Consider the following 21,175-nt stretch of genomic DNA (forward strand, 5'->3'; position numbering starts at 1 on the left):
GAATAACAGAATCGTCTAGAATGTCATTGTATGCTGTAGCATTAAGATTTCACTTCACTGGAACTAAAGGGCCTAGCCCGAACCATGAAAAACAGACCCATTTCTCCTCCACCAAACTTTACAACTGGCACTATGCATTGGGGCAGGTAGCGTTCTCCTGGCATCTGCCAAACCCAGATTAGTCTGTCGGACTGCCAGATGGTGAAGTATGATTCCACTGCTCCAGAGTCCAATGGCAACGAGCTTTACACCACTCCAGCCGACGCTTTGCATTGCGCATGATGATCTTAGGCTTGTGTGCGGCTGCTCAGCCATGGAAACCCATTTCATGAAGCTCCCAACGAACAGTTATTGTGCTGACATTGCTTCCAGAGGCAATTTGGAACTCGGTAGTGAGTGTTGCAACCGAGGACAGCCGATTTTTACGCGCTACTCGGTTCAGCACTTGGCTGTTCCGTTCGGTGAGCTTCTGTGGACGACCAATTCGCGGCTGAGCCGTTGTTGCTCCTAGACGTTTCCACTTCACAATAACAGCACCTACAGTTGACCGGGTCAGCTCTAGCAGGGAAAAAAATGGATGAACTGACTTGTTGGAAAGGTGGCATCCTATGATGGTTCCACGTTGAAAGTCTCTGAGTTCTTCAGTGAAACCATTCTACTGCCAATGTTTGTCTATGGAGATTGCATGTCTGTGAACTGGATTTATACACCTGTCAGCCATGAATGTGGCTGAACTAGCCGAATACACAAATTTGAAGGGGTGTCCACATACTTTTGTATATATAGTGTAGAAGCATCATGAAACCTTTCACAAAATAAATTATTTGACTTGATGAAAATCTGTTTTTGGAGCTTATTTACTTACCACTTTTTCCATGTGGTTTCTTCCTTCACAGACTCCATGAAATGATGACTTCTTCCTTTTTATGGTTGAAAAAAAACAAGGTTGGCTCAACTTACCCCTTTGGCTCAAGTTACAGTCTTAGAAACAAAGTTTCTTCAATTGTCCCCATAGGAGCACCGTCTTGGATTCCATGTAAAACCCTCCATGGAAAGGGTTCTACATGAAACCCTAAAAGATTCTACCTGGACACAAAAGAGTTCTACATGGAACCAAAAAGGGTTCTTCAAAGGATTCTCTTATGGGGACAGCCGAATAACCTTTTTAGGTTCTAGATATTGTAGCACCTTTTTCTCTGAAAGTGTACGCCACCTTCCTGTCCGGTGACTACTGCAATGAGAAAAACAGATGCAATCTTTGTGAGTTATGATATTTAGAATACTCAATCAATATCCTAACTCGATAATTGTACCAAAAGTTTCTCAGAAAGACATCTAGAAAAATACTCTGTTACTGGGTCTTCTTCTATAGGTGTGATAATAGTGTGTTTCATGGGCGAAATAGTGGTGTAGATATTGGGGGGACGAACAGTAGCCGGGGATTCAATGGGGCCCTCCCCCGGAATACTTTTAACATTTTAAAACGTATTTCCTGCAATTCTACACATTTTGCCATTGGCAGATATAATGTGCTGTTTTATAGCTTATATCATGCTATTCTTCACATTTTGCCATGAGGATGAGAGAAAATGTTGCAGTTTTAAAGTTAGCTGTCCAGTGAAAATCTAGATTTTAAAGGTTCGCATTCTGTTAACTCATACCCAAATAATGTTGTTGATTCATCCTATACTCGTATTTGTGGCCAAAGGATACATTGGAGAAAAACACTTCCAAAACCCCATCTCAAACTTGATGATGTCATCCTCCTAAGGAGAATGAGCTGGCCAATCAGCAATCTACTCGCATTCTTCTTCTTAATTTAACCGGTATACATCCCCACCATTTTTATTACATTTTAAACAAATTATGTGGGGGGGGGGGGTCGATCTGTTCTGAATATTGGAGGGGATATCCCCCCCCCCCCCCTCCATTTCTGTGGCAATTTCGCCTATGGTGTGAGTTGTGTCTCCGGGCATGTAAGATGGTACATCCACACCCAGAGATTCTTAATGCTCCTCAAGTTGTTTGAGTTTGACTTACCACATGATGTCAAAATTGAGAGCCACAACAGTTACTATATAGTTAATACATTTTTTAAACCATTTCCTCATAACCTGTTTTACTTCAAATCATAAGAGAGGCATAAATCAATCTTGCTAATATCAGGCTGTCTGTTTACAAACTTGAGGATCCTGTCTCCATTGTCATAGCTCTTCTCGTCCTCCATTTTGTTTCTTTCTGTCTTTCATTTACTGCCTCATACACACAGGGTGGACTGTGAGATATGACTAAGGGAGGCATGCAGGCAAGCAGGTGTGCTCTCCCTGGAATTTTCTTGGCCTTGATTTTCAACATCAGTAAATGTTTCTCTCTTTCCACCTAGCATTTACAAGAAGTCACATTTGTATTTACAAGAAGTCTAACCTCTGCTTTGGTGACAGGGTGTTCTCTAGAGCTACACCCAGGCTCTGGAATTCCCTCACTTCACCTGTTCCCTCCACACGTCAGAATTTCCATATTTCAGTCCCATCTTGTGGACACCTGGTTACATAGACTAGATGTAACATAGTAAATTGAAATCCGAGACACTCAAATGAGTATGATATGTTACATTTGGTAGGGTCACATAAGACAGATGCTTGCTTAAGGCAAAAACACAAACGTCTAGCAACCCAAAGTTTGCGGGTTTGAATCTCATCATGGACAACTTGCTACATTGCAACTACTTAGCATGTTAGCTAATGATAGGTGAGAATTATCTGTTAATTGAATGATTAGAATATTCCGCCCTGAAACATATAATTGTATGGAATTGATTAGAATGTATAACATCATAATCAATAAATGTGTAGTCCTAGTCAGAATTAGGGTAAAGACAATATGTCTTTATGGTATTTTAAACACAGACTGTCTGAGCTTGGTGCCGACCTGACTAGAGATTTGGGAGAGAACGGGGAGCACGTCTCTGGGTGCTCTCATTAAACTGCCCCAGACACTGGGGGAACGAAAACAGTCCAGTAACAAACTCGAACATACACAAACACGTATAGTTCGAAACAAACACCACGCTTACCAACTAACAATCCCGCACCAACTCACGCCCTGACCATACTAAATAAATACAAAACAAGGGAAAACAGGTAAGGAACGTGACACGGAGGCCCAGATAAAATATTCCAAAAGTTTTTTTCACGGGAACGTTCTAAAGTCAAGAATACAACACAATTCATTTTATACTGACTTCTCACGCCCACACATTCACACAACCATACGCACACACATACACACAACCATACGCACACACATACACACAACCATACGCATACACACAACCATACGCACACACATGTCCTGCTACCCAGCCGACAGAGATTAGTGACCTTGTCCTTAAGACGAGTAGGGTGGCCGAAGTTCACCGTGTTTCATTAAAGGAACATTTGTTATTGCATCCTCTGTTTCCTGTGCCTGACTTCGCACTCTGACACCCAGTCCTTACAGAAACACCCACCACCAAAGGACCAAGCAGAGTGGGAAAGGACAGCAGCAGCAGCGGAGAAAGACACAGGACTCATGGACTTGGGAGGAGATCCTGGACGAAAAGGGACCCTGGGCAGAGCTAGAGGAGTGTTGCCGTCCTAAGGCAGAGTTGGAGGCAGCGAAGGCAGAGAGGCGCTGGTATGAGGAGGCAGCGCGGCGACGCGGTTGGAAGCCCGAGAGTCAGACCCAAAAATGTATTGGGGGGGGGGGGGGGGGGGGGGCACACGCGGAGTGTGGCTAAGCCGGGTAGGAGACCTGAGCCAACTCCCCGTGCTTACCGTGGAGTGAGAGGGCGGCGTACTGGTCAGACACCGTGTTATGCGGTGGAGCGCACGGTGTCCCCAGTACGCGTGCTTAGCCCAGTGCGGGCTATTCCACCTAGCCGCACTGGCCGGGCTGGTTTGTGCATAGAGCCGGGTGCCATGAAGCCGGGTGCCATGAACGCCTTACAAATGGTGTCCCCGGTTCGCCAGCATAGTCCAGTGCGGGCTATTCCACCTCGCCGCACTGGCAGGGCTACGGGAAACATTCAACCGGGTAAGGTTGGGCAGGCTCGGTGCTCAAGAGCTGTTGTACTCCCTCACGGTCCGGTATATCAGGTGCCACCTCAGGTGCCAGCCCCCCGCACCAGGCTGTCTCTTCGGGTTCTCTCTACAGTTGCTCCCGCCTGTCCAGCGCTGTCAGAGCCTTCCTCTTCTTCAGCGCAGCCAGAGTCTCTCATCTGCCCAGAGCTGTCTGAGCTGCCTGCCTGCCCAGAGCTGTCTAAGCTGTCTGCCTGCCAAGCACTGTCTAAGCTGTCTGCCTGCCCAGCGCTGTCTGAGCTGCCTGCCTGCCCAGCGCTGTCTGAGCTGCCTGCCTGCCCAGCGTGGTCTGAGCCGCCCGTCTGTCCCGAGCCGTCAGAGCCGCCCGTCTGTCCCGAGCCATTAGAGCCGTCCGTCAGTCAGGAGCTGCCAGAGCCGCCAGCCAGCCAGGAGCTGCCAGAGCCGCCAGCCAGCCAGGAGCTGCCAGAGCCGCCAGCCAGCCAGGAGCTGCCAGAGCCGCCAGCCAGCCAGGAGCTGCCAGAGCCAGCAAGCCAGGACCAGCCAGAGCCAGTCAGCCAGGATCTGCCAGAGCTGTCAGCCAGCCAGGACCTGCCGGAACTGTCAGTCAGCCAGGACCTGCCAGAGCCGCCAGCCAGGATCTGCCAGAGCCTGCAGTCAGCCAGGCGATGCCAAAATCGCCTTTCACTCTGGAGCTGCCGGAGGCGTCTTTCACTCCTGCGCTGCCGGAGTCTCCCGCCTGTCCGGCGCTGCCGGAATTCTCCGTTCATTCGGGACCCATGGCTAGGGTCCCCAGGCCAAGGTCGGCGGCGAGGATCGCCGCTCATAAGAGGCCACGGGGGCGATTAAGGAGGCGGACAAAAACATTGTTGAAGTGGGGTCCACGTCCCGAGCCAGAGCCGCCATCGTGGACAGACGCCCACCCAGACCCTCCCCTAGAATTTTAGGTGGTGCGCCCGGAGTTCGCACCTTGAGGGGGGGGGGGTTCTGTCACGTTCCTGACCTGTTTTCCCTTGTTTTGTATTTATTTAGTATGGTCAGGGCGTGAGTTGGGGTGAGTTGTCTATGTGTGTTTTTCTATGTTGGTATTTTGTGTTCGGCCTGGTATGATTCTCAATCAGAGGCAGCTGTCAATCGTTGTCCCTGATTGAGAATCATACTTAGACAGCCGGGGTTTCACGTGTGGTTTGTGGGTGTTTGTTCCTGTGTTAGTGTTTCGCCACACGGGACTGTTACGGTATGTTCGTTTGTTGTTTTATATCGTGTATTGTTTTCGTGTACATTAAATATCTGTAACGGTAGTCATATTCCTCCTCCTCGCACGAGGAGAGGCGAGAAGAATCGGACCAATTCGCGGAGTGGTTCGATCCTTCTCGCCTCTCCTCGTCCGAGGAGGAGGAATATGACTACCGTTACAGAAACACCCACCAACAAAGGACCAAGCGGAGTGGAAAAGGGCAGCGACAGCAGCAACAGAAGACACAGGACTCGTGGACTTGGGAAGAGATCCTGGACGGCAAAGGACCCTGGGTTCAGCCAGGGGAATATCGCCGTCCCAAGGCGGAGTTGGAGGCAGCGAAGGCAGAGAGGCGCTGGTATGAGGAGGCAGCGCGGCGACGCGGTTGGGAGCCCGAGAGTCAGACCCAAAGATTTCTTGGGGGGGGAGGGGCACACGCGGAGTGTGGCAAAGCCGGGTAGGAGACCTGAGCCAACGCCCCGTGCTTACCGTGGAGTGAGAGGGCGTCGTACTGGTCAGACACCGTGTTATGCGGTAAAGCGCACGGTGTCCCCAGTACGCGTGCTTAGTCCAGTGCGGGCTATTCCACCTTGCCGCACTGGCCGGGCTAGGTTGGGCATCGAGCCGGGTGTCATGAAGCCGGCTCAACGCATCTGGTCTCCAGTGCGTCTCCTTGGGCCGGCGTACATGGCACCAGCCTTACAAATGGTGTCCCCGGTTTGCCAGCATAGCCCAGTGCGGGCTATTCCACCTCGCCGCACTGGCAGGGCTACGGGGGCCATTCAACCAGGTAAGGTTGGGTGGGCTCGGTGCTCAAGAGCTCGTGTTCTCCTTCATGGTCCGGTAAATCCGGTGCCACCTCCACGTACCAGTCCTCCGGTAGCAGCCCCCCGTACCAGGCTGTCTCTCCGGGTTCTCTCTCCAGCTGCTTCCACCTGTCCAGCGCTGTCAGAGCATTCCTCTTCTCCAGCGCAGCCAGAGTCTCTCATCTGCCCAGCACTGTCTGAGCTGCCTGCCTGCCCAGCACCGTCAGAGCTGCCCGTCTGTCCCGAGCCGTCAGAGCTGCCCGTATGTCCCGAGCCGTCAGAGCTGCCCGTATGTCCCGAGCCGTCAGAGCTGCCCGTCTGTCCCGAGCCGTCAGAGCTGCCCGTCTGTCCCGAGCCGTCAGAGCTGCCCGTCCGCCAGACAGGAGCAGCCAGAGCCTTCCGCCAGACAGGAGCAGCCAGAGCCTTCCGCCAGCCATGAGCAGCCAGAGCCGTCAGCCAGCCAGGATCCGCCAGAGCCAGCCAGCCAGGATCCGCCAGAGCCAGCCAGATATGAGTCTCCAGCTTCAGTGATTTTTGCAATTTGTTCCAGTCATTGGCAGCAGAGAACTGGAAGGAAAGGCGGCCAAAGGAGAAATTGGCTTTGGGGGTGACCAGTGAAATATACCTGCTGGAGCACGTGCTACAGGTGGGTGCTGCTATGGTGACCAGTGAGCTGAATTAAGGCGGGGCTTTACCTAGCAAAGACTTATAGATGACCTGGAGCCAGTGGGTTTGGCGACGAATATGAAGCGAGGGCCAGCCAACTAGAGCATATAGGTCGCAGTGGTGGGTAGTATATGGGGCTTTGGTGACAAAACGGATGGCACTGGGATAGACTGCATCCTATTGTCACGGCTGTCTTCGTCCTCCTCATCTGATGAGGAGAAGCGAGAAGGATTGGAGGACCAATACGCAGCGTTGTAAGTGTTCGTCATTTTAATGGAAAAACTGAACACTACAAAACAACAAAGTGACAACCGTGAAGCTAATGAACAATCGTGCTGACACAAACACTACACATGGACAATCGCCCACAACCCAAAATGACAAAACAGGCTACCTAAATATATACTGTACTCTATACCATCTACTGCATCTTGCCTATGCCGTTCTGTACCATCACTCATTCATATATCTTTATGTGCATATTCTTTATCCCTTTACACTTGTGTGTATAAGGTAGTAGTTGTGGAATTGTTAGGTTAGATTACTTGTTGGTTATTACTGCATTGTCGGAACTAGAAGCACAAGCATTTCGCTACACTCGCATTAACATCTGCTAACCATGTGTATGTGACAAATAAAATTTGATTTGATTTGATTTTAATGGCAAAGCAAAAACAGGCTTTTCGACATTTTTGCAAATGTATTAAAAATAAACCACGGAAATATCACATTTACATAAGTTTTCAGACCCTTTACTCAGTACTTTGTTGGAGCACTTTTGGCAGCCTTGAGTCTTAGGTATGACGCTACGAGCTTGGCACACTTGTCTTTGGGGGGGTGGGGGAGTTTCTCCCATTCTTCTCTGCAGATCCTCTAAATCTCTGTCAGGTTGGATGGGGCGCATCGCTGCACAGCTATTTTCAGGTCTCTCCAGAGATGTTCGATGGGGTTCAAGTCTGGGCTCTGACTGGGCCACTCAATGATATTCAGAGACTTGTCCCCGAAGCCACTCCTGCGTTGTCTTGGCCGTGTGCTTAGGGTCACTGTCCTGTTGGAAGGTAAACCTTCGCCCCAGTCCGAGGTCCTGAGCTCTCTGGAGCAGGTTTTCATCAAGGATCTCTCTGTACTTTACTCCGTTCATCTTTCCCTCGATCCTGACTAGTCTCCCAGACCCTGGCGCTGAAAAACATCCCCACAGCATAATGCTGCCACCACCCTGCTTCACCGTAGGGATGGTGCCAGGTTTCCTCCAGACTTGATGCTTGGCATTCAGGCCAAAGAGTTCAATCTCGGTTTCATCAGACCAGAGAATATTGTTTCTTATGGTCTGAGAGTCCTTTAGGTGCCTTTTGGCAAACTCCAAAGGGGCTGTTATGTGCCTTTTACTGAGGAGTGGCTTCGGTCTAGCCACTTTACCATAGGAAGAGTGGTGGTGGTTCCAAACTTCTTCCATTTAAGAATGGAGGCCACTGTGTTCTTGGGGACCTTCAATGCTGCAGAAATGTTTTGGTACCCTTCCCAAGATCTGTGCCTTGACACAATCCTGTCTCGGAGCTCTACGGACAATTCCTTTAACCTCATGGCCTGGTTTTTGCTCTGACATGCACTGTCAACTGTGGGACCTTATATGGACAGGTGTATTTGATCATATTATCCAGTGTTCAGACTCATCTCTTCAGTAGGTCATGTGATTGAGTGTAGTCTGGCCCAGGAGTGTGAAGGTGAACGGAAAGGCTCGGGAGCAACGAACCGCCCTTGCTGTCTCTGCCTGGCCGGTTCCCCTCACTCCACTGGGATTCTGTGCCTCTAACCCTATTACAGTGGCTGAGTCACTCGCTTACTGGTGCTCTTCCATGCCGTCCCTAGGAGGGGTGCGTCACTTGAGTGGGTCACTGACGTGAATTGAGTCACTGACGTGTTCTTCCTCTCTGGGTTGGCGCCCGCCCTAGGGTTGTACCGTGGCAGAGATCTTTGTGGGCTATACTCGGCCTTGTCTCAAGATAGTAAGTTGGTGGTTGAAGATATCCCTCTAGTGGTGTGGGGGCTGTGCTTTGGAAAAGTGGGTGGGGTTATATCCTGCCTGTTTGGCCCTGCCTGGGGGTATCATCGGATGGGGCCACAGTGTCTCCTGACCCCTCCTGACTCAGCCTCCAGTATTAATGCTGCGGTAGTTTATGTGTCGGGGGCTAGGGTCAGTCTGTTATATCTGGAGTTCTTCTCCTGTCTTATCCGGTGTCCTGTGTGAATTCAAGTATGCTCTCTCTAATTCTCTCTTTCTCTCTTTTTTTCTTTCTCTCTCTCGGAGGACTTGAGCCCTAGGACCATGCCTCAGGACTACCTGGCATGATGACTCCCTGCTGTCCCCAGTCCACCTGGCCGTGCTGCTGCTCCAGTTTCAACTGTTCTGCCTGCGGCTATGGAACCCTGACCTGTTCACCGGACGTGCTACCTGTCCCAGACCTGCTGTTTTCAACTCTCTAGAGACAGCAGGAGCGGTAGAGATACTCTCAATGCTCGGCTATGAAAAGCCAACTGACATTTACTCTTGAGGTGCTGACTTGTTGCACCCTTGACAACTACTGTGATTATTATTATTTAACCATGCTGGTCATTTATGAACATTTGAACATCTTGGCCATGTTCTGTTATAATCTCCACCCGGCACAGCCAGAAGAGGACTGGCCACCCCTCATAGCGTGGTTCCTCTCTAGGTTTCTTCCTAGGTTTTGGCCTTTCTAGGGAGTTTTTCCTAGCCACAGTGCTTCTACACTTGCATTGCTTGCTGTTTGGGGTATTAGGCTGGGTTTCTGTACAGCACTTTGAGATATCAGCTGATGTAAGAAGGGCTATATAAATACATTTGATTTGATTTGAATGCCTATTCCAAATTATGTCCAATCAATTGAATTTACCACAGGATCAATGAAAACAGGACGCACATGAGCTCAATATCGAGTTTCATAGCAAAGGGTCTGAATACTTATATAAATAAGGTATTTCAGTTTTTTCTGCAAACATTTTGAAGACTAAAATTTGGGAAAAGGGAAGGGGTCTGAATACTTTCCGAATTCACTGTAGGTTGCAAACCTCTCTCACATGTCTGGACACGAAAAAAATGTACTTTAATGAAATATATTTATACCCATGATGACTTTGCTAATGATATTAAAATGCCATTGAATGTATAACTAACTTTGTCTGAATCTGGATTATTTGAAATCCTTGGTTTGTCCTCTAATACTTTCCATACGGAAAATGTTTTCCACTAGTATTTGGTCCCATGTTCCTAGCACGCAATCAAGCTTGTGACTCTACAAACTCTTTGGATGCATTTGCAGTTTGATTTGGTTGTGTTTTGGGTTATGTTTTGCCCAATATAGACTGAATGGTGAATGATTACTGGAGTAATTTTCTTTCTAAGTGAGAAGATGTTTCTGAATTAATCCTGATAATGCCATGATTAAGAATAATGAATGAATCATAAATAATGATGAATGAGAAAGTTACCAAGGCTACAACCCAGTTTACAACAAACTTTCCCACAACTTGACAGAACGTTCCCTTAAGAGTCTCATTAGGTCATTACTTAACATTTTCATGGAAGAGAGCATTCCCTTAATGTAAAACAGAACTTACCCAGAACGTGATTACAAAGTTCTCAGTATATTCAATATTAATGTTCTAGACACGTTTCATGGGAACTTTGCAAGAATTTTCTCATCCAGTTTTCTGACTGTTACAAGAATATTCCATCAGCTTATCACCAAACTTAAACAGAACATGGTTGTCATGTTCTCAGAGCATAATATATTGATGTTCTAGATATGTTTCATGGGAGCAGTCTGCCTGGGGTCCTCTATCAAATATGTACTTGTATCAGCCATGCTATTTGAGTCATACCATTGCGCTGTGCCTCTCACAGACAGACTAGAGTATCTTCACCAGTCACACACTATCCCACTACACTGTCTGTCCTTGCATGTCTGATAACTTATCCAGTGTATAGATCTCACTGTCAGACCGTTTTTGATTTTTGAGTATACAGTTAAATGTCCATGCACATTTATGTCAAAGAATTTGCCATTTGATATTACTATGTTCTTAATTTTTTTTCGTATTCTAATTTTATTATTGTTGTTGCATTGTCAAGGATTGTTTAGTGTCACAATATGAACAGTTATTACTAATTTCTCTTTCACTGTTTTAAAACAAAGCATTTCTCCACTTCTATACCTCTTAGATTTACTGTATATTGAAAGCTATGTGTTAATGATGCTTAAAAGCGCATCTTTCATGCATTATGTGTTAGCCTAGCCCTTTTACATATAATGGACTGTTTGATAAGATATCAGTTAAGATCTGCACAGGCTCAGTATAAAAGGGACTTTTGATTTGAAGCGTTTTGTTTTACCAGTAAAATACTGTATTATTGGGTGGATGTTTGCTACTGGTATAAGCAATTTGTTTTATTATTCTGATCTCATAAATCTGTGTCCTGAAATGAAGACGTCAGTTTGATTTCCATTGTTGTTATGGAGTACAAAAACATCAATAACAAACAGATGAAGTTTGTTACTTTTGTCAGTAGTTTATTAGATTACATGATGATGCACATAAGCAACATGATAATAATGATAAGATGGTATAGAAATCATAATTAACATAAAGGACTGAGTCTACACACTATGAAACTTGCTTTGTATAATATCTAAGATTTTAATATAAGATGGTAAAAGAAAACATTATGCTTCACATGAAGCACTGCACACAAACTCAATATATGGATAAGAAATATATGGAGAAGAAATGTTTATGTGGAGCAACATTTCTACCTACGTGTTCTGTTGGAGACAATGTAAGCAGAGTTTACAGTATGCAGTGAATAAGAGGCATCTTATTTTTCAGTTTCTATTCCAGGTGGGTATAGAGGTCTGCCGAGGAGCCACTCCAGCAGAGCAGGCTGTGAAATATGAGCTGGTCTGCAAGCACTTCTCCGTGAGCTTAAGGCACACAAAGCAGAACTCTTTATTGCACCTTGGGCAGAGAATATTCTTACAACCAGTCTTGTCGTGTTCCACCCGTTGGCCACAGGTGGGACAGGCGCGAATGGAGGGGCAGTTGGTGACACCTGCCACCTGAGGGAGAGACGTGGATTCGCAGTTCTTCAGCAGTTCCAGGTCCTGGTTGACACAGCCATCGTTGTCACAGCGGTCAGAGCGTGGCGCGGGACCTTTCCACTGCTTCAGGCACTGCCAGCAGAACTCATACCTCTGACCTTTGTCTGCAGTGCACACTGTGCAGAGGACACTGAGGTTGGTGAGGTCCCCTCTCTCTACGAAGGTTTCGCAGACAGGGCACTGTTATAAAAGAGGGTATAAATAATAAAACATGTGTAATTACTCGTTTTGGATAACACAGTAAAGAATCTCTGACCAAAGCTATGTACTGTAGTTAAGAGGTGATCTGTCCCCACCCACCTGTTCATAGCTCTGTAGTTGTATGTATATTATGCCTTATTATTACTGACACTTCATTAAAGCCGTTAGATGCAGTTTATCACAGCACACTGCGCTTTATTACGGGCAACAATTTTAGTACTCATCACTGCGTTCTCTACCAGAAAGTTTGTTGGCCCTCTGATGTCACCTAGGTTGATACATTGCTATGTTTTCATTTATAAAGCCTTTTTACAAAAAGTTCCAATGTACCTAACATCTTTACTAAACTTTAGACAAACGAGTTACCACACCCGGTCTCAGGGATGGTTAATGCTGTAAATTCCTTTGGTCTCAACTGAGTTAGGTCAATCAGCCTTTAGTTGTTTTCTTGCACCATATTTGTGGAACAATTTTCTAAATGTCCTTACATTTTATGTTTTGGTGACTCTAGGGCAGGCCTGAGCAAAGGTCGGCCCGGGGGCCGTATGGGGCCCACGACCTGATTCAATACGGCCCGTGGAATTATGTTCAGATCACATAAAGAATTTGCGATAGTAAAGTTTTGAAAAATCTTTTTGCTATTCAAATTAAAAGCCCAATGAATACTATCCTTTGTGTAATGATTTAACTCCCACCGCTTGTGGGACATTTATTTTGAAGGCACGTATAAATAACAACTGCACAAGGACAGACAGTGACTGACAGGCTGCCACACGTCACAGTTACAAATAGTAGCTAGCTAGAAATTGCGCAAAAATTAGTTTCTCAAAGATTTCAAAGAAAAGGAAGATAGACAATGAATGTAGGGTGTTCCAGCAAGAGTGGACATCGAAATATTTATTTATTTAGGTATCAGTGAAAGCTGTGTGCTTAGTGTGCAAAGAGAGCATCGCTGTCTTGAAAGACTACAACTTATCCCGACACTTCCAGACGAAGAATGCAGAGAAATACAGTAATATGTAGTGCATCAAAAGTGCATCAAAAGAGTTGCTTTCTCAGTTGCAAAAGCAGCAAGGACTTTTCACAAAACTGCATTCAGCAAACAACGGAATTGCGAGAGCTAGCTATGTTCTGTCCCACAAAATTGCTAAACATAGCCATTCGCTGTGGGCGAATTCATTCAAACCTTTTCTCGATAGGGGGGCGGTATTTTCACTTTGTTAAAAATCGTTCCCAAATTAAACTGCCTCGTACTCAATTCTTGCTCGTACAATATGCATATTATTATTACTATTGGATAGAAAACACTCTCTAGTTTCTAAAACCGTTTGAATTATATCTGTGAGTAAAACAGAACTCATTTTGCAGGAAACTTCCTGTCAGGAACTGAAAAATCTGAAATCGGGGGCTCTGTTCCAGGGCCATCCTATTAATTTGCATGAAATCTATGGGTCTACATGCACTGCATACGCCTTCCACTAGATGTCAATAGGCAGTGAGAGGTGGAATGGGGTGTATAGCTTTATCTGAGGCCGAACGAGACCTGTTGGAATGACGCGACCACTCTTTCCTTTATTCAGCATGGCGCGAAAGGGACCCCTGGATTGCGTTCTGAAAAGCTTTCGTTATAGACGATAGATATCTCCGGCTCTGATTTTATTTGATATATGTGTTAAAAACATCATAAAGTAGTTATTTTAAACCGAGTTATATCAGTTTATATCAGTTTATTGCGATTTTCTGGATTTTCTTTGTTTTGCGTTATGGTGATTTTGGACACTCCTGCGCTACATGGCTAGCTTTGGCTGCTAATTCGACAGATGAAGAGGGCATTCTACAACCAAACAACGATTATTCTGGACAAAGGACCCCTTGTACAAGATTCTGATGGAAATCATCAAAAGTAGGAACCATTTATGATGTTATTTCGTATTTCTGTCGAAAATGTGTCGTCGTATTTTCCCCCCTGATTTTGGGCGCTGTCTCGCTATAACGTAAGCTGTATGTCGTACTAAAGTTATTTAAAAAAATCTAACACAGCGGTTGCATTAAGGAATGTTTAATTGACTCTGCAGCAATACTTTTCCCCGACAAGAAAGAGCTGTTTGAAAATGTTTCCCTGTCAAGACGAACAGTGACACGGCGTGTTAAGGACATTGCAGATAATATGGAACAACAGTTGAAAGACAAGGTTAAGGATTTCACCAATTTCTCCTTAGCCTTGGATGAGAGCAGTGATGCACGTGACACGGCGTAGTTGTTGATATTCTTACGAGGCATAACCCCAGACTTTGAAATTACAGAGGAGCTTGCTTCGGTGCAGTCAATGAAGAGCACAAACACAGTGAAATGTTTATTGGAGGAGGTTAATAAGTGTGTGGCAAAGCTGGGACTGAGTTTTGAAAAGTTATCCAGTGTGACCACTGATGGGTGCCCAAACTTGAGGAAAAAACGTTGACTTTTTGAAAAGGATACAAGATTAAGTAGCTGTGCTGAACCCAGATCAGAAAATTATTTTCCTGCATTGCATTATTCATCAGGAGGTGCTCTGTAAATGTGTTCCGAAAATGAGCCATGTTGTGGATACAGTCACTAAAGTGGTAAACTTCATTAGAGAATTTTTTTTTAACCACAGGTTGTTTGTCTCACTGTTGGAAGAGACAGAGTCAGGTCATGCTGATCTCCCCTACCACACAAACGTGAGATGGCTGAGTTTGGGGAAGGTGCTTTAAAATGGTGTGGAACCTGAAGTCAGAGATTGCTGAGTTTTGAAAAATGAAAGGAAAATATGTGGATTTCCCTCAACAGCAAGATAAAGAATGGTTGGCTGATTTTGCCTTCACCGTGGACATCATGACCCTCACGAATGAACTGAATTCCAAATTACAAGGGAAGGGCCTTTTTACACATCAGATGTACAGCCTCGTCAAATCCTTCAAGGGAAAATTACTCCTCCTGACCCGTCAAGTAGAAGCCAACAATCTCACAGACTTTCCGACCCTACTTGTCTGTTCCTAATCAGATGACAACGGGAGAAGGTATACATCGCTGCTGCGTGCTTTGAACGGTGAGTTTTCTCTTCATTTAGAGGATTTCAAAAGTGTTGGAAAATGACATGCTGTTGGTTTCATCTCCTTTCACCTTCAATGTGGATAACGCTCCCACTGACCTGAAACTAGAGCTTATCGATCTTCAATCTGGTGCAGTGATTGGAGAAATATTCAAAAGAATGTCACTGACGAGGTTCTATGCATCTCTCGATGAACAAAACTTTCCAAAGATTAGGAGTCATGCTCAGATGATGTTGGTACTGTTTGGGTCAACCTATGTATGTGAACAGACATTTTCAGTGATGAATATAACAAGTCAAGGCACAGATCGTCTCTTACTGACTCTCATCTCTCAGCAATCCTGCACATAGCGACGTCAGAAACTATACCTGACTTCACTGCTCTAGTCAATGCCCATCAGAGATGTCACTCCTCACACTTGAGTTGTTTAAATGTAATGTTGAGCTTTCTCTCTTTCTTGTATTTCTGTGCATGCCTGTTAACAAGAGTTCTGTCCGTGGTGCTGAATGCGCAGTGTACTTTTCCCTCCGTGTAGTTCATTGCATGTTTAATAATGAAAATATCTACCAAAAGGAGAACATAGAGGTGGTTTATTTCTGTGCATGTTAAAACTGTAAAATAAGTAGCATATCTGGATGTGGTTTACCGTAGATATTTCTGTCAACACAGTCATACACATGACGTATAATCCTGTAATATGATTCTGGCCCGCAATGGCAAAAATATATTCTAATGTGGCCCTCCATGGAAAAGAATTGCCCAGGTCTGCTCTAGGTTAATTCAGAAAGCTGATTGAGGACCTTATTACTGATGAATGTGTTTGTTTCTTTCTGCTTGCATTTTATATTTATATTGTTGTGTGTATTTTCTGTAATTTATGTAATTCAGGGCTCATCTGCAAAGGAGACCTTGGTCTCAGTATGACTCCCTGATAAAATATAGGTTTAATAAATAAAATATTAATAATATTCTATACAGTAGTAAAAACAACCTTGCAAAGAATTTGAACAATGAGACATGCACTCACTGATTTGTATTCACAGTATGTGGCAGCAGCCAAAGCTGCCATGGTCTTCTCAAAGTGCTCCATCTCCTCAGTGGTCAGAACAGCCAGCCTACGTACCTCCTGGTAAGACCACTCAGCACCACACTTCACAAAGGTGCCATCCTCAAGTGCAGGGCACAAAAACTTGAACTGATTCTGGGAGGACAAAGAAGAAAAGTTTTCAAGGACAATGGATGGACATTGGATATCAAAATAGTGCAATATATTTAATATGCATGATGTAATTCATATTAAAATATATAATTTGTTCGATTAATATGGTATAGTTTGGCTCTATGTCAACCTATTTAATATTAATTTATGATAAATGATAGGCCCTATATACCCACTGATTCTTAAAGGGGCAGTGCATGTATTTTTTATTATTATATTTCCATACTATGAGGTCATAAGGACACTTATGCTACTTATCTTAAGTAGCTACTTATCTAAACAATGGAAGGTGCACAATTCATGGCTACAAAGCTAGCTGGCTAGTTAGCTGTAGCTACTTTGTAAGCTAGCTTGATGTACTAGAAAGTAATATGAACAAGTTGAGGCAAAAGGTAACTACATGAAACATGGTTTATTATGTTCTGAAGCAATTTGGCTATCTTGTCTTGATTATAGAAAATTAAGATGTTTTATGAAACGGGGCCCTGACATGGAAAGTTTGAAGAGGGGGAGAGAGACAGCTATTGTATTACTAGAGACGTTGGTTATGTAGTTATTTTCCAAACATGTGCCTTATTCCAGAGGAAGATTTGCATGGGATTCATTTTTCTAAACTGCCCCCTGTAATTCTTTTTTTTTTATTCAATTGAGTCTAAGATATTCAATTGAGTCTGAAGATATTTTAACATCATGTCTAGACGATAAAAGGCTACAATGATCACTCATGCTTGGCTGCCAAATGTATAGGTGTCTCCATAGGTCTAATATTTAAATTGAGGAAATGTGGTCATAATCCTTGTTTTACCTATCCATGTCAGATGGTTTGTGTCAAGAACTGCAATGCTGCTGGGTTTTTCATGCTTAATCGTTTCCCGTATGTATCAAGAATGGTCCACCACCCAAAGGACATCCAGCCAACTTTACACAACCATGGGAAGCATTGGAGCCAGCATCCCTGTGGAACACTTTTGACACATTGTAGAGTCCATGCCTCAAAGAATTGAGGCTGCTCTGAGGGAAAAGGGGGTCCAACTCAATATTAGGAAGGTGTTCTTAATGTTTTGTACACTCAGTATTTGAGCTTAGTTCAACTGTCATACCCAATGCTGATGCTATGCTTGGGCCATTGAGAGGCTTTGAAGCCACCGGTTGGGCATATTGCCACTCCCAAATAGGAGCAGTCCTCAATAGGAATTAATGGAATATATGTGAGCTTAACAAAAAAAAGAAAAAATATATAAGAACATTTTGCTTAAAGTATATATTTTTGGTACTAATGTTACTGGAAAAAAATACTTATATACATGTAATTTGTCCTACAGTATTTCAATGAAATGCTAAGTATTTACATGTATACCCCCTTTTCCCTCAGAGCAGCCTCAATTCTTTGAGGCATGGACTCTACAAGGTGTAGAGCTCACATAATATAATTTAACAGTATGCATTAAGGTGTCTGAAATAAAAATAAATGTGTCAAAAACAAATGTAAACAATAATAAATGCATTTCTATAGTTTCCTAAATATTTTTTTACAATTGAGGAGGAGTACCAAGATGGTTGCAAGGTGGCTTCAACACAGTGCCCCCTGTCAGTCATCCAGGGTTTATACACATCATTGGTCATACCCCATCAGAACCCCAAATTTACGCTTGTTTTACTCTGTTTGTGAACAAAGTAAATGTAAATAAACACTGTACAGCCTCAGAACATGGTTAAAACTATAATTCTGATATCATGGTTGCATCCATAGCTCTGTTTATGAATTTGAGAGAGGTTACATTTCTCCAGCCCAAACCCTCAGCTTTTTACCAAAACAGTGCAGGGTGCCTGCTTTGTTATTATTTCAAATGCAGATTGCCCCTTTAAGGAAAAGCGAGTAGGCCTACCTGGTCCAGTAGGCTGCGACACCATCCGGTCAGCGACTCCGGGGTTACCGCATGACCACAAGACATCTCTGCCTTCAGAGTCTCAGTGTCATCATCTAGGGCTGAGAATAAAACGAGGAAATGTAATAATTGAAAACTCTGGAAAACATGTTCAGTGGTAGAAAAAGTACCCAATTGTCATACTTGAGTAAAAGTAAAGATACCTTAATAGAAAATGACTTGAGTAAAAGTGAGTCACCCAGTAAAATCCAATTTGAGTAAAAGTCAAAAAGTATTTAGTTTTAAATATACTTAAGTATCAAAAGTAAATGTAATTGCTCAAATATACTTAAGTATCAAACGTTAAAGTATAAATCATTTCAAATTCCTTATATTAAGCAAACCAGATGGCACGATTTACTTGTGGCACACGCCAACACTCAGACATAATTTACAAACGAAACATTTGTGTTTAGTGAGTCCGCCAGATCAGAGGCTAGTGAGTCCGCCAGATCAGAGACAGTGGGGATGACCAGGGATGTTATCTTCATAAGTGCGTGAATTGGACCATTATCCTGTCCTGCTAAGCATTCAAAATGCAAAGAGTAGCTACTTCTGGGTGTTAAGGAAAACGTATGGAGTAAAAAGTACATTATCTTTAAGAATGTAGTGGAGTAAAAGTAAAATATGTAAAAAATATAGTCAAGTAAAGTACAGATACCACAAACTACTTAAGTAGTACTTTAAAGTATTTTTACCTACGCACATTACACCACTGACTATGTTCCTCCGGGAACGAAGAGGACATTGACTAGTTGGGGCTAAGTAATAATGAATACCACATTTTTCTTATTTTTTTTACCTGGATAATGTTGGTTTATTGATTAAATGGATTGCTTACGATCTAAATCGTCCTGTCGGTTGACGAACTTGAGCGTGGTGTCTCCGGGGTCATATCGCTTTTCTTCCTCCTGCTGTTGGGTTGTCATCGTGTTGCTCTCTATCTTCACTGTCTTGTACAGTAATCCTACTTCTTCACACTCACCTGTGGGACGATGATATGACCACCGGAGGCAGGTGTGCTCTCCCTTGAATGCTGTGCCGGGACCGCGTTCGCGGGATAAAATGTTCCGCTGTGAGTCCCGCTAAGCCCTTGTATATCCCTTGGACTTGTTATTCAACATCAGAAGCTTTCACTTTCAAGTTTCAAGAAGACACGTGATATACGGTAAATTATGTTGACTGCATTCACTTGAGGTTGTTCTCATAACATTTTCAATTGCAGCGTTGTAATGCAGATAAACCTGTATCAGCTGGCGTTGGTAAAGCGACTTGGGATCTCAAGCGAATACCATGTCAGTCACCAAATGTATTGAGTCAAACTTGTTTATTGTTCATTTATTTGAGTGTGATGGTATTCCCCTGAGTTCCCAAGTCACTGTACCTACTTTCAGTTTAATTTCTGTACTCAAAAGTTAGGTCTGTTTATTATATGTCATGTGATAAGGTAGACAAATTGTTTTTGCTTCTGAGAAGGAGGAGCGTTTTGCCTTCCTCATTCTCTCACATACATACTGTTACATCAATTGACAGAATAACTCGGACCCCTGAGCAGCTCACGCACATATTCGGAACCATGGGAAAGATCTACCAGGTCACAGTGATTGGATTCAGAGGGGAGAAAATGGTAATAGACGTGAGCAATACGGAAGAACAAATGAACAGTACGACAGTACTGCAACTGAAAAATAAAATTTCTGAAAGACTCCCGGGGAACTCAGGTAGAGAGATATTCATTCCACAGTGGAATCATTAATCATCACTCATTATGAGAGTTTCATTAAATGTAATTCGATGATTAACTAAATTAAGTATTTTATTTAATTGCGGGGCAATGGTTGAGCAGTGATTAAGGAAATTGTATTAGTTGTCAACTGTATTGACTAAAACATCTGACCTTTTTAGGGGACAATCTGGAGACCCTGCGACTGATCTTCACAAACAAGCAGCTGGAGGACTCATCCGTGCTCTCCTCATATGGGATCCAGAACCAGTCTGTCATTCAGCTAGTGATGAGGGTGCCTGGGGGATGGAGACATTGACGAATGGACAGAAGAGAGAATCTTTGTCTGCATTTTGGTGTCTTTTTAATACTGTAGTCTTGTGATATTAATCTCACTGCCAATCCCATTGCCAAAGCACACGAAGGAACTAATGTTGATAAATGTATGGGCTCTTTTTTTAAACAAAATATAAACAAAATGTGGCCAGAAAGCATTTGGTTTATTCTCTGAACCTGTACCAGAACTTCTCAATTCTGTGACTTTATCTTTTATCTGTGACTTTACTGTATGGAAGTCTTCAACAACAACAATATTCAACAATAAATTAATGTTCTCCCAATTCTGAACTCTCTCTCTGACTCATTCATTTGGAAAAATAACAGTTACAGTATTCATATTTAAATATTTTGGTTGACTATTTATTCATTTATTTTCGTCCATGCAGAGAATTAATGCAGAAACATAAAGGTGTCAGTGTGTCCAAGTGTGATTAGAAATACTAGGGGGCCGCCTGAAACCTTACTATAATAATTCAATATAGGATTAAAACATTGTATTATCTGATCAACTCATGCATTTAAAGTTATATTCTTCAAGAATCATAGAGCCAAGCCTATATATCTTAAATTAAGTCCAAAAATGTAGAGTTTCGTTTGATGTGATTGGAAAACAATTCAACGTTTAATTATTTTCTGAGTGTGCCTTCATAAGGACAACTTTGCTAAAAAGGAACATTTAAAAAAGGCGTTCATATTTGTTCTATTGGAGCGGTGTGATACTGACAGGAATAGCCG

At 43.7% G+C, this 21,175-nt stretch overlaps 1 protein-coding gene across 1 annotated transcript; it reads right to left on the minus strand.

Moving 5' to 3' along the window:
• Window positions 1–11,348: 11,348 nt before the first annotated feature.
• LOC129865480 (probable E3 ubiquitin-protein ligase RNF144A-A) lies at window positions 11,349–19,555 on the minus strand. Its single transcript, XM_055938319.1, has 4 exons — window positions 19,220–19,555; window positions 18,340–18,440; window positions 16,262–16,435; window positions 11,349–12,142 (listed from the first exon to the last, which is right to left on the minus strand). Exons 1-4 carry the CDS (start codon window positions 19,305–19,307, stop codon window positions 11,687–11,689), a joined length of 819 nt encoding a protein of 272 aa, XP_055794294.1. The 5' UTR covers window positions 19,308–19,555; the 3' UTR covers window positions 11,349–11,686.
• Between the last annotated feature and the right edge of the window lie 1,620 nt (window positions 19,556–21,175).

This window comes from Salvelinus fontinalis, chromosome 11 (genome assembly GCF_029448725.1).
Source record: "Salvelinus fontinalis isolate EN_2023a chromosome 11, ASM2944872v1, whole genome shotgun sequence".
NCBI lineage: Eukaryota > Metazoa > Chordata > Actinopteri > Salmoniformes > Salmonidae > Salvelinus > Salvelinus fontinalis.

What these genes read in the sequence shown, in the direction of transcription:
- LOC129865480 (XM_055938319.1), bottom strand. Translation starts at nt 19,307, where the DNA reads ATGACAACCCAACAGCAGGAGGAAGAAAAGCGATATGACCCCGGAGAC. An exon ending in CCGACAGGACGATTTAGATC is followed by an intron (nt 18,441 to 19,219) that starts GTAAGCAATCCA and finishes TTTTATTCTCAG; the next exon opens with CCCTAGATGATGACACTGAG. An exon ending in GTCGCAGCCTACTGGACCAG is followed by an intron (nt 16,436 to 18,339) that starts GTAGGCCTACTC and finishes TTGTCCTCCCAG; the next exon opens with AATCAGTTCAAGTTTTTGTG.